Raw genomic sequence first — 15,717 nt, forward strand, 5'->3', positions numbered from 1 at the left:
GTGACTCAAATTCTTTTACACGTGCTGGGTTTGTTTTACGGCCAAGGAAGCTCGGTTCGTGACCCGCCACGTCGGGTCCGTTTCTGTCGCGCGCTGCAGCGCGGCCAGCGTCCCAGGAGGCCGTCCCCGTGGCGGCCCGGGGCTCCCCGCTCGCCCCGTGAACCCCCAGGGCCGCCTCGCTCATGGGAGGCTCTGGGTTCGTGCCGAAGGCTCAGCTGTTCTTTCCTCGTGAGCAGCCGACCGAGCGTCACACTGGGTGCAGGCCGGTCTGCGCCTCCCCACGCCGAGCCACTTCCGGGGTCTCAGTCTGACGTAATTAAATCCCCATTTGTTTAAAAGCATCCACGTGAATGCAGGGGAGGTGTTCCTCACAGGCACGCACTGGGCGAGGGGGGACCCCCAGGTTGGACGGCGAGGGTGCCGGGCGGGCGGGCGGCCGCCGCACCCCGAGGGCCGCAGACACGCTTCGCTGGGGCCTGCGGAGCCAGACACGGGGCGGGGGGTCCCATGACTCCGACACACAGTTCAGAGAAGCCTCTTATCTCATCATAGACCAGAACCAAGTATATAAATCACGCACGATTACTAAACTGGCTCCAAAGAACCACATTCCTGAAAACATTAAGAACATGAAACCAACCCAGTAAATGTTGTAAGAGAGATGCCTCTCCGTGGCCAGGACCGAGCGCTGCCCACGTCCCTGCGTCAGCCTCCCGGACGGCGGCCTGCGCTGCACTGGGTGGCCTCTCTCGGGGCCGGGGGCTGGAAGTCCGAGGCCACGGTGTCGGCAGGCGGGGCCCTTCCGAGGCCGCGAGGAAGACGCTGGTCCGTCTCCCCCAGCCTCCCTGGCCTGCGCCGACCTTGGCCTCCTCAGCCTGTTGGGGAAGGAGCCTGTCTTCCCACGGATGTTGGGCTTGTGCCGCGTCCGAATTCCCCTTCTGCTCAGGACGCCCTGCTGGATGAGCGCCCAACCTGGTGACCTCATTCTGACTTGATCAGCTCTGTGAGGACTCTGTCTCCAAATAAGGCCACATGCAGAGGCCCTGGGGTTAGGACCTCGACGTGAGAATTTTGGGGGGACGCAGCTGAGCCTGTGACAACTCCCACTGGGCCATGTTAGCAGGGGTTGGATGTACGAGTAAGGAATTTTAATTTCTCTAAGACTTTGACAGAGAAAGTGGTCTTTCTGTTTGTTTCTAGAACCTTTCAATCTTGCTAAGTATTTTGATTGTAACTCCAGCTGGAGGGGGATGAAGGCAGACATCTCTGCGGGGCCTCGTCCTGAGCTCGTGGGCCCCGGGTCCGAGCCCCTCGCTGGTGGACGGGCCCTGCGGGCCAGCCAGCAGCTCAGCCGCTGTCCGCGCACCTTGAGCTCTGGTCTGTCCTGGGCGGTTCAGGTGTTTCCTCTGTCCCCGAAAAATCAGCAGCTGGTCTGCTGGTGTACGTCCAACCCTCCCTGAAAGGCCCGGCCGGACACGGGCAGAGATCGCGAGCCAGCCGTACCCCGCGCCCCCTCCGGCCGCCAGCGGAGTGTGGGGCTGAGGCGCTCAGCCTGGGCGTCCTCACTGAGAACGCGCCGCAGGCGTCACCTTTCTGACCGGCACGGTGCGGGCTCGCGCCGCTCTGGGCGACGCCACCCTCGATCGAGTGCAGCGCCGGCCGCGCAACACCGCCAAGAGCACGTGCCGGCGCGGCCGGTGTTCCTCGTTGTGCGGCTTTGCCTTGAGGTTGTCCAGGGGGTCGGCAGAAGGTCGGGGCACAGGTAGCGTAGCTGTTGTTGCCCCAGAACAGTTGCTTCAACAAACTTCCGTGACGGGATGTTGTCGCCCTGTGGCTGGGCTCAGGGTCCCCGACCGAGCGGCCTCCCCCGGGGGCGCGTCGCCCAAGACGGGCTGTTGACCCTGTTTCTTGGATGCGTCCTGGCCGCTGCGAAGCCATGGGCGCACGGGTGGGTGAGGCGCACCGGCGGCTGCCTTACTCCGTTTCTCGTTTCCTCGCAGGGACCTTCGCTTTAACAGGATCCGGGAGATCCAGCCGGGAGCGTTCCGGAAGCTGAGAAACCTGAACACGCTGTAAGTCCCCACGTCCCGCGGCGGCCGGGGGACACGCCCACACCCGGGACCGCCGTCGACTCGACGCGCGGCCTTTGTCCGCGGCCCCGGGGCGTGCAGGGCGCAGGGGACGGCGGGAGGCAGGGGCGCGCTGGGCGGGGGGGGGGTGGGGGGGGGGCGCTGCCCGCCTGTGCAGACAGTGGAACAGTCTGGGGGGCGCGGACGCTCGCTTTTTAAGAGAACCTGGAATCGCAAAGACGAAGCACCGAAAGCGCCACTTTTTGTGCTAATTTAGCATCGAGCACCGTCCACGTGAAGGTCTGGCGCTGCGTCACTTTGTGACGTTTTCAAGGCCGTAGGCCTGTTTTCGCGGCAGCTCCGAAGGGCGGCTCTGCTTGGAATTCTCACGCAGACCTTCTTGCACAGGCTCCTCAACAACAACCAGATCAGGAGCATCCCGAGCAGAGCGTTCGAAGACTTGGAGAACTTGAAGTATCTGTAAGTTGGCCCGTCGGCCCTTGGCCCCGAAGCTCCCGGCGTTCATTAGGCCTGCGCCGCTGAGTCCCAGAGCTCAGTTCTGTCCTGTGTGTGAATTATTGTAAAAACACCCCTTTTAAGAGGTTTCATTTTCAGAAGGTGAGTGGAATTTTGGCGGGGGTTGTAACCCCAGTTGCCCCAAGTTTACCTACAAAAAGCCTTCAAGTAGAATCGGTTGAATAAAATTAAAGCCGCAGCCTCTGAAGAAAACCGTTCTGGATGTAATGAGAGCTCCCCCCACCCCCGCCCCCCGGGAGCGGCATGGGAACAGCGGCGTGTTTTGTAAAACACAGGCTCCCGGTCGCAGCGGCCCTTCCAGCTGGACCCTCCGCTGCCCTGACCGAGCCCCGGGCACCTTGCTCAGCAGCTGCGGTCCCGCCGGCCCCCGGCGCTTCGCCTCTTCCTGTTGTTCTGTGGCTGAATTTTGTTTCACTTTTGAAACCCGATTGTGAGTCATTAATGTATTAGCATTGAAAACATCTGCTCGTAGAAGCGAGTTTTGCAGTTTGGGAAATGGCCTCACAGGGCCATGTTCACCGGGGAGCCGCGGGGAAGAGCCGGGGCGAGTGGGCAAGCGGGCGCCCCCCGGGGCTGGGCCGGTGGGGGTGCCGTGCGCCCCGGGCGGAGCGATTCCTGCCCGCAGGGCGTAGAAACCTTTCTGAAGCCATTTTAGTGAGGGATTTATGTCTGTGGGGTTTTTTTCTTCTTCTTTTTTTTTTAAGAAATTTATGGCATCTGTGAACCTGAACATCTTTAAGTTATGTCGATTTTTGAACGCCATTTTGCCAGTGTTGGTGTATTTTTTTAGAATCAGCTTGATTTTAGACATCAGTGGCTCTTAACTACAGAGCTACCTTTAACTCCATTTATTAAAATGCATTTTCTCCATGAAGGTAATGGAAAGTGTCACGTGCAGACATAGTCTGCTAACCTGTAATTCTGTGTGAACATCACTGTCTTATGCTCCAGTTTTGAAATGAGGGGCAGGCCTCCACTTTATTTTTTTTAGTTTGTATTTGTTTGTTTGCTTTGTTACTTTTTTTTAAATTGGAACTTCTGGGCAAATGCAGAAGAGAGCCTGGGTGCTCGGGAGGCAGATTCATGCGCTGCCTGCCAGGGTTCCCGTGTGTGCGGTCAGCTGGTTTCCGTTTCACATCCGGTTTGGTTTGAGTCACTTAAGAACAACGTACCATTTACTTTGCGAATATGTTTAGTGTCGAGGAGTTTGGGGCGCTGCGTCTTTCTCTGAAGGTGGCCTTTCTGCAGTGACGCGTGTTAAAGCCCGGCCACTGACCCACTCGCCGAGCCCCCTCCCTCTGCCTTCCACCCACACCCTCCGGAGAGGCGCCTGCGGCCGGTGCGGGGGCGGACAGAGCGGTGCGCAGGACAGGGCGGCCGCGTCCGGAGAACAGGGACGGGCGGCGACGGAGAACAGGGACGGGCCTCGCCGCCCTGTCCCCTCTGCCCCCAGGCCCCTCAGCCCTCGCCAAGCCCTGCCTGAGGGGCCGTGTGCCAGCCTCATCGCAATGTCTAAACGTCTCCCGAAACGTGCCGGTCACTCCCGCGCGTCCGAGCCCGGGCGTGTTTCTCGCAGCTGCGTGTCCCCTGTCCTCGGCGGGGAGCCTGTCTCCCTGACGATGCAGCTCACTCCGGAGACTGTGGGGCGTTGTTTGTCATTTACTATGAGAAGGTGATCAATCCCCCGTTCTTAAGAGAACGGATTATGTTCCGGTGCCTTTACTGACCTGCGGGCACCCCGATTAGCTTGGCCTGGCTGTTTTAAGCGCTTTTTCCAAGGGCCCTTCGCCCTCACGTTTCTGAGCGCGGCTGTCGGCCCTGGTGGTGGCCCGCCCTGTTCTGAAGCGACCGCACGAAGCGCCTCCGCCAGGGCGGTGACTGGGGCCCGCCCCCGGGCCGGGGCCGCCACACCCACGGCGCCCTGAGCCCCGCGGGCGCTTATTCAACTGCCGGGGTTCTGTAAGGTACTGTGTCCCCTCCGTGTGGCGTGGAGAACCCGAGGCGGGGGCCACTCCCGCGCTGCAGACGGCACGGCCAGTCTGTGGCCCCAGGACCGGCCCCACGCCTGGGCCAGGGAGCCGCAGGGCCGCTGGGCCTTTGCTGCGGCACCGGACAGTCGCTCGGCAGGGACGTCCGGCTGGCCTGCGTTGAGGCTGTGGTCTGTTGGGAGGTCCGCTCGGCGAATTCGCACACGGTGGGTGGGGGGAGCGGGCAGCGGGGGCAGCAGAGCCGGGGCCCCACAGCGACGTTGTCAGTTCCAAGGCGGCGAGGCGTCGTCCCTCGGGAGGGACGGGTGCAGCGTCAGAGGCGTGGGGCGCAGTGTTGTTCATTAGCTGGAACAGGCGGGGGTCCCAGTCCCTGCCGGGATGAGAAGCTCCAGCTGAGGCCGGGGTGCGGGAGGGGCCGGTTTGCTCCACCCCTCCCCCTCCCCGAGACGCCTGGTTCCCCGAGGTCCCCGAGGTCCCGTCACAGACCTGTGAGGACCCTGCTGAGAGCAGGCCCTGCTCGGTCAGGCAGCCCCCCCCTCCGCCCCACCCCGCGGTTGGCCTTCAGGGGTCCCACGCTCTTGCTGAGGGGCCAGGCCATGCACACGAGGGGGCGTGGCCGGGCGCCACCAGAGCGTCGCAGAGTTCAGTGTTCACCGGTTGGAAAACACAGACAGTGTCCTTGGCCCACGGACCCCCGACAGCCGGGAGCTGCCTCCGCGGCCCCTGGCGCAGGTGTCCGCCGTCGCGCGGGGGTGGGGCCCCGGGCAGGGCGCTGGTTCACGGCACGGTCAGTCTGCACGGCCTCGACCCCCCAGGCTACGTCCGGCCACGTCAGACCTGCCGGTCGACGCGCGGTAGCCACTGGCGGGGACGTGGTTTTGTGTTCTCTGGGGTTGTGACGGAACGAATTGTCAGTGACTCACAGGCCGGTCGCCCGCGACTTTTCGGAAGACACAGGCGGGGGGACCCCCGCACAGCCCGGCGACCCCAACCTGCCCGCGACGCCCTCGCCGACGGGCGGGGGCGTGTGAGCCGGGCCGCGCCCGGCCTGCTCTAACCTCCCCGTCTCTCGTTGCAGCTATCTGTACAAGAACGAGATCCAGGCGGTTGACAGGCAAGCCTTTCAGGGACTTTCCTCCCTAGAGCAACTGTAAGTGGCCCGCACGCGCCCTCCGCTTCTCCGGTCTCGCGCGCGCAGGGAGCGGACCGCTGGCTGTTCGCATGCCGCATGCGCGCGTGGGGGGCGTCGGGCGCGCGTGCATGGCCCGTGCGGCTCCGCGACTGTCTGCCTGCCTGCCCCAGTCCGTCCGTCCGTCCGTCCGTCCGTCCGCCGTAGACATTCCCGGCCCCCCCGTCCCCCAGGCCCTAGCCCTGCACGGGTGCCACCAGACGGCAAGGTCGCGGGGCCCCGTGCCGCGAAGGGAGAGGCGGACCTGCAGAGCGATCTGGGCAGGCCCAGGTCCTCTGGGGACGAGGGTGGGGGCGGAGGGAGGAGGCGGCGGTGGCCTCGTCCTGTTTCCTGTGCGGGGTCTGCCCTGGCCAGGGTGCGGCTTCACGTGTAAGGGCGATACCTTGGAGAACACAAGCTTGTCCTGTGTTTCCGTTTAGTGCATGTGGGGTGCTGTTTGTTTGGCCCAGAGGAATTCCTGCTTTGCTGTGAAGTCAGCATGTTTATTTTTAAGTAGAATTCCTGGAGAAAGGAGTTTTTCTGGTTGGTTTGCTTGGCCGGTCACCTTTCGGTCACTGAGCCAAAGCCGCGCGACGGGCTTTGCGCTGTCAGTTCCCCCCAGGGCAGGGACAGCTGCCTGCGGCCGCAGCGTCCACCCTGCTGCGTGCGGCTGGCTGGGCCCCAGGCGCCCCGGGCAGAGCCGGCTGGGCCCAGCGGTGACCGCGCGGCGCTCGCAGTTCCCGGGGAGCGTTTGTTCACCGAGTGAGAGCCGCTCTCCTGACGTGCACAGCCTGGGCTCTGCTGGGACGTGGTCTGCAAGGGGCCGAACGGCCTCTGCTCAGAGGGAGGGGACCGCCCCGGTTACCGCAGGGACGCGGAGACACCTGGGGACGCCCAGGCGGAGGGGGCGTTGAGGAAGGAACCCGTGCTTGCGCCCGGCGGGCTCTTCGGGGAAGCAGGGACGTCAGGGGCTGACGGGGAGGTCGAGCCCCTGGAGTGGGGGGGGTGGGGTCGGGGGAGGGGAGTGGGCCCCGGGCCGCTGGGCCCCGCTGAGCCCCTGCCCCGGCCGGCGCCCGGGAGGCGGGGCTCACGGTCAGGAGGCGCGGGGTAGGGTTGTGGGCTCCCTTCCTGCCTGTGGTCCGTGGCCTCCCGCCCGGTGGGGGGCGTGGCCGGCCCCCGGCCGCCTGCCTGTCCCCCCCGGCCGTGCTGGTTCTCGGCGCGTCCTGAGCAGCACCCCGCGCCCTGCGGGCCGGCCCTCTCCCTGCCCAGCCGGGGTGGGGGCCGTGGGGGTGGGGCTGCGGCACCGTCCCCAACCCGCCGTCAGTCAGCGTCTCCCAGGACCCGCGTCCTCCCGGCCCGGCGGGCCCCGGGTCCCCCGAGCACCCCTGCCGAGCGTGTCTGTCCACGTGTCAGTGCCCCCGGCTGCCCCGGCCCGGGAGCAGCCCCACGGTGGCCGCGGGAGGTTCCGGTCTGACGCAGGCGCCCCGGGCGCCGCCCGGGCACAGAGGCCGGGGGAGGGGCCGCGGGCGGCGTGCGGGGACCTGGGCCCGAGCCCTGGAGGCCTGCGGGTCCCCGGGCGTGGCTGCCCTCCCCCTCCTTCTCAGAGACTCGGAGTCGCTCTTCTGTGGGGCTGTGCTGGCGAGCTGGCCCGGGGAGGCCTGGGTACGGGCAGGACGCGGGCGGCTGACGTCTGGTGACCGTGAGCGGCAGGGACGCGGGAAAGCGCGCGTCTCTGATGTCGGGGGTCGACCCCCGAGAAGGCCCTGTGGCCTGTGCCCTGCGGCCGCTCTGCTGTCGCCGCTGTCGGTCCCCGTGACCCTCAGAGGCCGGCGTTTGAACGTGCGCTCGGCCGGAGGGCGCGCGGCGGAGGCCCCTTTGCCGTGCGGACAGGAGGGGCCCTTGGCAGAGGCGCCAGCAGGTGATTCAGAGGGTTTTACTTCGGGGGAAAAAACCCACCTATTTTCAAAGTGAGAAAAGTGGCGTCCAGGACCATGGGGACGCCTTCAGTGCCAAGGGGGACGCGCGCGGGCCGTCCCGGGGAGTGGAGGGCGCCGGCTCCGTGGGAGCTCCGGCCGCAGCCGGCCCTTCGCGCGATCCCACGGTCCGGTGCCCCCAGGCCGCCGTCCCTCCGTGTGTGAGGAGACGGGACGCACCGCGGATGTGCTGTGATGGGACCGGGCCGGCTGCTTGTCCAGAAGTTGCCCAGACGCTGGGCAAGCGGGTCCGTGGGGCTGGGCTGCCGCCCACCTGTGACCGGGCCCCGCGGGGCGTGGCCCGGGGTCCTCCCCCCTCGGCCGTCGGGCCCAGCTCCCCGCTGTTCTTGACCGGCTCTGTCGTTGCTTTGTGGTTTTCCTCACAGCGCAGGAAACCCCGTTACCTGCTGATGCGTGACTTCAAAATGACTTTGGAAAAAAAACTACACAGAAAACCTAGACCCGTCGAATGTGATTGAAATCACTTCAGTCGTTTCCCTCCTTCTGTTTTTCATTTCTCCAGGTACCTGCACTTCAACCAGATAGAAACCCTGGACCCCGAGTCCTTCCGGCATTTGCCGAAGCTGGAGAGGCTGTAAGTCCCCTCCTGCTCCTGCCCGTGACCTTCCCCTTCCCCGCGGGGGCGGGGCCGCGGGCTCCCTGTCGCTGGGGCGGTCGGGGGCTTCCTCTGCTAAAACCCCTGAGCCCCGGGGCGGGACTTCGACTCCCTCTCCGCCTGGGCCCGGAGAGAGCGGAGCAGACGCTCGCGTCTTTTCTGGACTCTTGCCCTTAAATTCGTAGGTGTTGAATTAGAGCAATCGCTGTGGTTTTTCTAAAAAGCAGATTTATTCCGCGGCTTGTGATCTTTTCTACGCGTCTAAGGTGTGTTTTTAAAGTTGTTTCTCGTATTGTCTCTCTCGACAGGTTTTTACACAACAACCGAATTACACATTTGGTCCCAGGGACGTTCACTCACCTGGAATCCATGAAAAGACTGTGAGTGTGCGGTCCTCGCGCTGTGTCCCCCCAGCCCCTGCCCGGTCCTCCTCCGGGGCGTCGCGTGGTGCGCGTCCCGGTCCGAACGGGAGGTGGAGCCCGCGGGCGGAGGGCGGGTCGCCCTGGGGAAGGCTGGACTGAGCGAGACGGCCCGGGCACTCTCTTTAGTAGGTGAATGAGACGCTTTTTAAGTCCATCTGAGGTTCTTCACCCCGAGTCCGCGTCCGCATCGCCCCTTTCACGGGCGGAGACGAGTGTGTCTGTAGGGAGCACCCCGCCCCACCCCCGGCTCTGTGCCTTGTGGGTCTCTGTAAACACGCTTCGCGGCCGAGGTCGGCCTGGTTTTCACGGCGTCTGAAATAACTCTTCTCGTAGCGAGTCATTTCTTACACTAGAATCAAGCACCTCTGGTACGGGTGGGGCAAGGTGGCATTTTGTGTGTCTTCTCGTGTTGGCTTTGAAGGCCGTCCTCCTCCGGTCAGAGGTCACTGAGTGTGTCCGGGGGACGGGACTGACGGTGTCGGACCCGGACGTCCGTCCCTGTCCATTAACTTGTCCTTGGGATACAGAGATCGCCGGCCAGGCCAGACCTCACGTTTTTGGGGGAAGATACGGGGCCCGTGGCACGTCTGCCAGGCGACTAGGAGAGCAGCAAAGGGGTGGCCGCAGGGACGGGCATCCAGGGCCAGCGGGGCACCCGCAGGGTCCCAGACGCATCGCCGGCCGTGTCCCTGCCCCCAGCCCCCGATACCCTCCTTCCTGCTGTTTGCTCCCCACTTTGCTCAGCTGTGAAGCCCTAGACTTGGAGGCCTCACCCCAAACGCCAGAGGGGAGCGCGGACTTGTGGGCTCCTGTCCCCGGTCCCTTGCCCAGGGGCACGTTGCTGGCCACACCGTCCGGCTCCCTGCTCTGCCCCGTGGCCTGTCCTGCAGGCAGAGTCCCCGCTTCCAGAGGGGCCGTCGGTCGGAGGGAGCCAGGGGTGCGCCCGGGGGCGTCCGCGCCCCGGCTCCCACAGCCGCCCCGCGGGCCAGGGCGCAGCAGGTGGCGCTGCAGAGGTGCCCTGTCTGCACTGAGCCCCACGGGCTCGACCCTGGGTGGCCATCAGAGTAACGGCCGTTCTCGCGGGGGGCTGTGTCCCGGGGAAAGGCAGGTGGCAGGGGTCCCAGGCCTTGGCCCCCTGGGGGCCCTGGGCCTGCAGCGTGGCCTTGGGGGCCAGTGCGGCCCCGCGCTCCCCGCGGCACAGCTCTGGGCCGGGCGGGCGGCGGCCCCTGCCGGGCAGGTCCCCAGGAGCCCGCTGGGCACACCTGTTCTGAGAGGAGGGGCGGCCGACGCGCCCCACCCCCCCGGCTGCGGCCCCCACCCCGTGGCAGCGACTCCTCACCCGCGCCCTGCGGGGCCCAGGCAGAGGTCTTCCCGGGCGGAGGGGTCCCGCTGGGGTCGCGCCGCCGGGGACAGAGGTGCCGCGCTTCACACGCAGCTCCCGGGGCAGCCGCCCCACCCGCGAGGCGTGCGGTCGGCGGGGCGGCTTCGGAAGCGAACCCCGTCGCGGGACGTGGCCTGCAGTCAGGCCGTTCTGGGATGGCGGGGGGCGGGGCAGGCCGTGAGCTGGAGCAGGGCCTGGGCGTGGGGCTCGGGCCTGACCCTGCCGGCGGCCCCACCCCCGCAGGCGCCTGGACTCCAACGCGCTGCACTGCGACTGTGAGATCCTCTGGCTGGCGGACCTGCTGAAGACCTACGCCAGCTCCGGCCACGCGCAGGCCGCCGCCACCTGCGAGTTCCCGCGCCGCATCCAGGGCCGCTCGGTGGCCACCATCACCCCGGAGGAGCTGGACTGCGGTGAGTGGGGGCCGGCGTCGAGCGCCGCCCTGTGCTCCCGGCCGCTGCCCGACCCCAAGTCAGGTCCCAGAGGGGCACGCGGAGCCCCCATGCGACGCCCCGCCCTGGGGGGCCTGGCGCGTCCCCCCCACACCAGGAGGCTGCAGGCTCGATCCCCAGTCGAGGTTGCGCTCGGCTGCCTCCCTTCCTCTCTCTAAAATAAACAAATATGTTCTCGGGTGAGGATTTAAAAATAAAGCCAGCTACCTGTTCGTAAACTTGGGTTTTATTTTGAGGTTCCTACAAAACAAGTAGCAAAAGGACTCTGCCCTCGCTCCTGAGCCGCCCCGTTGCGGGGGGCGGCGTGGGACGACCCCGGGCTGGCGCAGGCGGCCCCGTGGGTGCGGGGCTGGGGTTGCCCGCCTGAAGGCGCCCGTGCTGGCTGTGGGCGCGGACGCTGCGCCGAACAACCACGGGGAAGCACAGAACCAAACTCAGCGGCAGGGCAGAACCTTCCTCCTAAGTCCCCCCAAAATTCCGCCTTGTCTTTCCATGTCTGCCCTCTGTCTGATGCTGAGCTAATTTTTCAGTTCTTCCTCCAAAACATCATTCTTATTTTTACGTAATAAAGGCAAACAGTGAAAATTAAGAACCAATACAGGGGCTGGACCCCGGTCCGGCCTCCTGCCTCTCGAAGGCCAAGGAGCAAGGGCGGGCTGGTGAGGGGAGAGCTCTGGCTCAGGTGCCGGCAGCCTGAGGGGCAGGGGACGGGCTCCGTGGCGATTCACACGCACCCCCACCGATCCCGCCGCCGCCTCGTCAGGCTGTGCCATCCCTGTGCCGCCGCCTGCCCGGCATGGCCTTCTGCCCGCAGGGCTGCTGTGGCTGAGAAGGTGTCATTTTCTGCTCTTTTTTTCCCTGGGAACAGCTCTACGTGGAGCTTGTGCTCCGCGTGGGGGTCAGGCACCCCGTGGCCGGCACCCTTTGGGGACCTGTGACACTGGGAGACGTGGGGGGCCCGCCTGCCGCTTTGTGGGCACATTGGTGGCTCAGATGCAGCGGGAGCCTGTGATTGGCCCTTGACAGAGAGGGTTTGGTTGGGGTCCTTGCTCCCTCCACGGCATGAGACCCAGGAGGTCCCCATCTCCTTGCTGGCACAGAGAGGCCCCGGATCACCTCCGAGCCCCAGGACGCTGACGTCACCTCGGGGAACACCGTGTTCTTCACCTGCAGGGCGGAGGGCAACCCCAAGCCCGAGATCATCTGGCTGCGGAACAAGTAAGTTGGGTGTTGGCCAGGGTGCCACTGGCAGACGGAGCCCAGGGTCCCTGCCCGCTGGACAGCTTGTCTGCCCCCCGCCCCGCCCGCAGACCCCGCCCCGGCCCTTTCTGCGCATCGTCCCTGTGGGGACTCGGCCGCGGGGCCGGGACATGCGTCTGTCCCTCGAAGGGTCAGCCTGGCCGGCCGCTCCCTCGCACGCTCCCCAGGCTGCCCCGGGTCAGGCGCTGGGAGACCTGGCTCTCTACCCGCCTACTCTCCCTGGCCGGAGGCTGGGGGCTGAGGTCACTGCGGACTTTGCCCCTGGAGCGGGGGGACCAGCCCTCACTAGATCGGGATCCGGCCGCTGGGGGTGGAGACCCTGGGAGCCTCTGTCAAGTGGACGCTGGTACTGAGCTCCTCCCCCAACGCTGAGGTGTTTCCTTGGTCTGCAGGCACCGGGGGGTGGAGCGGAGGAGCGGGCTGGGGGGCTGGGTGTGCGCAGCCCTCGGAAGGAACCCCTTGTGGGGCCGCGTCGTCTCGCCTCCCACGACCCTCCGCACGAGGACTGGTGGCTCCCACTCGGGACAGGCCCCCGGCTGTGACCTGGGCTCGCGTGTCCGCGTCGAGCTCCCGGGCCATGCCGTGTGGTGACCCCGCAAGGACTCAGGGCCCAGGCTGGGCTCCGCCCTGCTGACCCGGCTGACCCCGGGGAAGGCGGTCCCTGAGCAGACGGGGTCTGCGGGAAGGACAGGCGGCGCCACGGGGGCCCGCGCGTGCAGAGCGGGGAGCCGCGCTCCAGGCCCTGAGGACGCGGGGTCGCTTCTGGGCCCGGGCTCGTCACTGCGGCTCCGCCAGCGTCTGGCTGGGGGCCCTGGTGGTGTGGGGTGCGGGGGGGCATGTCCGGCGGCCTCGGGCCTCATTCCCGGCCGGCCAGGGGGTGGGTGAGGTTAAACGAAGCCGGGGACGAGCAGCGCAGGAACTCTCCCTGGTGTAGGAGCACAGGTTTAACGGGCAGAGAAAGTAAACTTGGCTCCGCTGTCACGCCTGCGTTTGTAAACGAACACACCAGTGCTGACCCTGAAAGTCGCCGCACCGGGCCTGACCCCTGGCGTGGCCGCCGCGCGGCGCCCGCACACGCCTGCCTCCCCTGCGGGCCGGCCCTGCCTGAGAGCTGGCCTCGCGGCCGGCTCAGGGGTTTGTGGGAGGGCACTGGGCCGCCCCAGCGAGAGTCCTGCCACAGGGCCTGCGTGGCAGCTGCCCCCGTTCAGCATGCGGTGAACAAGGACGGCGCTCGCTCGGGGGACTCCTGCAGGAAGGCGAGGGTGTGAGGAGGGGCCAGGCCGCCCGCTCGGCTCGGCCTGTGGGGGGCGCCCTGGGCCTCTGGGCGGTGACCGCAGGGACGTGCTCCCGGACGGCGGTGGCTGTCCCCCTCAGTTCACGGGATCTCATGCTTTTAGTACATTAATGTGTCCACCCCGTTATCTCGAATGCATTTGGCAGAAACAAAGCAAAAGTGAAAAAAGGTTTTTTTCAGTTTTCTTTTGTTTTCCTTTGGAACGAGTACAACTTTTCAACGTTTCTAGATTTCACATGTGAGTGATAAGCAGACAATAGGCTCAATTAGAGAAGCAGCAGCGTTGGCACATTTCCCAGAAACACCAGCTCCGTCAGGGGCTGCTGGGAACAGGGAGTCGTGGGAGGCCGGTCCCGCCCTCAGGCGCCCTCGGGGGCTGGCGCGGAGCCTGCCGTGGGGGAGGCGCGCCCTGTGCTTCGGGACGCTGAGTGCGCCCGGCGATGCCCCGCAGCAACGAGCTGAGCATGAAGGCGGACTCCCGCTTGAACTTGCTGGACGACGGGACACTGATGATCCAGAACACGCAGGAGACCGACCAGGGCATCTACCAGTGCATGGCCAAGAACGCGGCCGGGGAGGTGAAGACGCAGGAGGTGACCCTCAGGTACTTTGGGTCTCCAGGTACGTGGAGCGCAGGCCCGCGAGGGCTCCCCCCGCCCCGGCTGGCGCAGGCACGGACACCCCAGCGCCCCACCCCCGAGCGGCCAGAGCAGGGCAGGCCTCCCTGCCTTTGCGGCTGAGCCCCAGGGCACCGTGCCCTGTGCGCTGGTCCACGCGGGCCCCCAGTCCAGGACGGACCCTCGGGGTGGACCGCCCAGCGGATGAGCCCCTGGAGAGGCGTCGCTCCCTCCCCTCGGCCCCCCCATCACACTGGTCTGCGGGGGCAGCTGCCGTTGTTCCCCTTGGGCGGGGTACGGGGGTCGTCATTGCGCTAAGAGTTTGGCTGTCGAGGAGGAAGCCACAATCTGGATTTTAATGTAAAACCCCCACGTCCCAAACGCTGGTGCCTGATTTAAAGGCTGTCCTGGCCGCGCATCCGCCTGGGCCCTGCGGGGCTGCGGACCGGCTCCGTCACCTCCTTCCCACAAGAGCTTCCCCGGGATGCGGCCTGGCGGGGCGGGGGGTGCGCCCGCGCGGGTCTGAGCGGCCGCCTCTGCTGAGGGCACCCATCGCGCCCCTGGCCGCCCTGCCGCCCTGCGCGGCCCCCGTGAACCCCTCCGGGGCCTGGGGCCTCCTGGCCCTTGTTCCCGGCCGTTCCCAGGCGGCTGTGAAAGTGGCTCCTGGGGCTCCTTTGTGGAGGCTCTCGGCTCTTTAAACCGGGCCTGCGGTTGGCACCGAGCGGTGCGTCCCAGCAACCGCAGCCTGTCCTCAGTGGGTCGGCTCCCGGGTGCCCAACAGCAGAGGAGCGTGCGCCGCGGAGCCAGGGCCCCGTCAGACCGCTCCCGCAAGTCACGGTGACAGGCGCCAGCAGCCCCGCAGGCGCGGCCCCCTGAGCTGAGCCGGGGGCTGGGGCGGCCAGCAGGGGAGGCGGCACCGTGGGGCCGCGCCGCAGGGCAAGGGGCAGCGATGGAACGTCGAGAACAGGCCCCATCAGGGTGGCCGGTCACCTGGCTCCTAGACGGGGGTGCTTAGCCGTCCCTCTGGGAAGTCCCCCGCCCCAGGAACAGCAGCCTTGTTTAGGGGACCACGCTGGGCACGCCAGCCTGGCACGAAGGGCCTCCCGCGACGTGACAGTGTCATGCAGGGCGAGGAGGCGGGCGTGGCCCTGCCCGTTTTGGTTTTACATTTTTATAGGACTGGAAAACCTAAGAGTTTTTAGGATACGTGGTATTTAAGGACACATGGTAATTATAGGGAATTCAAATTTCCGTGTCTGTAAATTAAGTTTATTGGAACATGACCACAGCCTTTTACAACTTGTCTGTGGCCGGTGTTTGTGGCCGTGCAGAGCGGAGTCGCGGCGAAGCCGGCAGAGCCCGGACGGACGCCCCCCCCCGCCCCCCGCCCTGCCCCGCCCGGGTGATGACCCTGGCCAAGCCCGTGGGCTGCCTGGTGAGCCTCTGGGAGTCGTGAGCGGCTCAATACGCTTTACGTATTTTGAAGCTCTGTTGTTAGGGGCGTTGAAGTTCATAATTTTTATCTTCCTTCTGAACTAAACTTTGACCATTAACCCTGGCACCTGTTTGTGCTTTTCGCCTTGACATTAACTTGGCTGAACAGCCACGTTTTGCTCTGCGACTCTCTGTATCGTGTATTTTGGATGTTTACCGTAAGCTGCACAGAGCTCGATTAAATCAAAAATTCAGGTGGACATTTTCCTGCACCGAGTCCACTTATGTTTATGTAGTTAGAGCCTATTTAGATTTATAAGTTCTACATCTTATTTGGGACCACTTATCTAACTTGGTCTTTATTTCTTGCCTTGATTTGGAAGCATTGTTTTCATCTCCCATTTCCTAGTTCTGGTTTAGAAGTCCCGTGTTATTTGTCTGCTTTCAGCAGATATTCTAGGGAAGTTTAAGTGCATTTTTAAATCATATTGCCTGCCATTGCTGTT

At 65.4% G+C, this 15,717-nt stretch overlaps 1 protein-coding gene across 1 annotated transcript in view; it reads left to right on the plus strand.

Annotated features, from left to right (window-relative positions):
- The window catches only part of PXDN (peroxidasin), a 53,770-nt gene that overhangs the window by 18,431 nt on the left and 19,622 nt on the right, over nt 1-15,717 (plus strand). The window contains exons 2-9 of the mRNA XM_054570043.1: nt 2,001-2,072; nt 2,478-2,549; nt 5,673-5,744; nt 8,259-8,330; nt 8,660-8,731; nt 10,398-10,567; nt 11,707-11,824; nt 13,612-13,781. Of these exons, the coding sequence (XP_054426018.1) occupies nt 2,001-2,072; nt 2,478-2,549; nt 5,673-5,744; nt 8,259-8,330; nt 8,660-8,731; nt 10,398-10,567; nt 11,707-11,824; nt 13,612-13,781 (818 nt within the window). The remainder of the gene's footprint in view (nt 1-2,000; nt 2,073-2,477; nt 2,550-5,672; nt 5,745-8,258; nt 8,331-8,659; nt 8,732-10,397; nt 10,568-11,706; nt 11,825-13,611; nt 13,782-15,717) is intronic.

This window comes from Pteronotus mesoamericanus, unplaced genomic scaffold (genome assembly GCF_021234165.1).
Source record: "Pteronotus mesoamericanus isolate MK-2021 breed Mesoamerican mustached bat unplaced genomic scaffold, CSHL_Meso_final contig_101, whole genome shotgun sequence".
Lineage (NCBI taxonomy): Eukaryota > Metazoa > Chordata > Mammalia > Chiroptera > Mormoopidae > Pteronotus > Pteronotus mesoamericanus.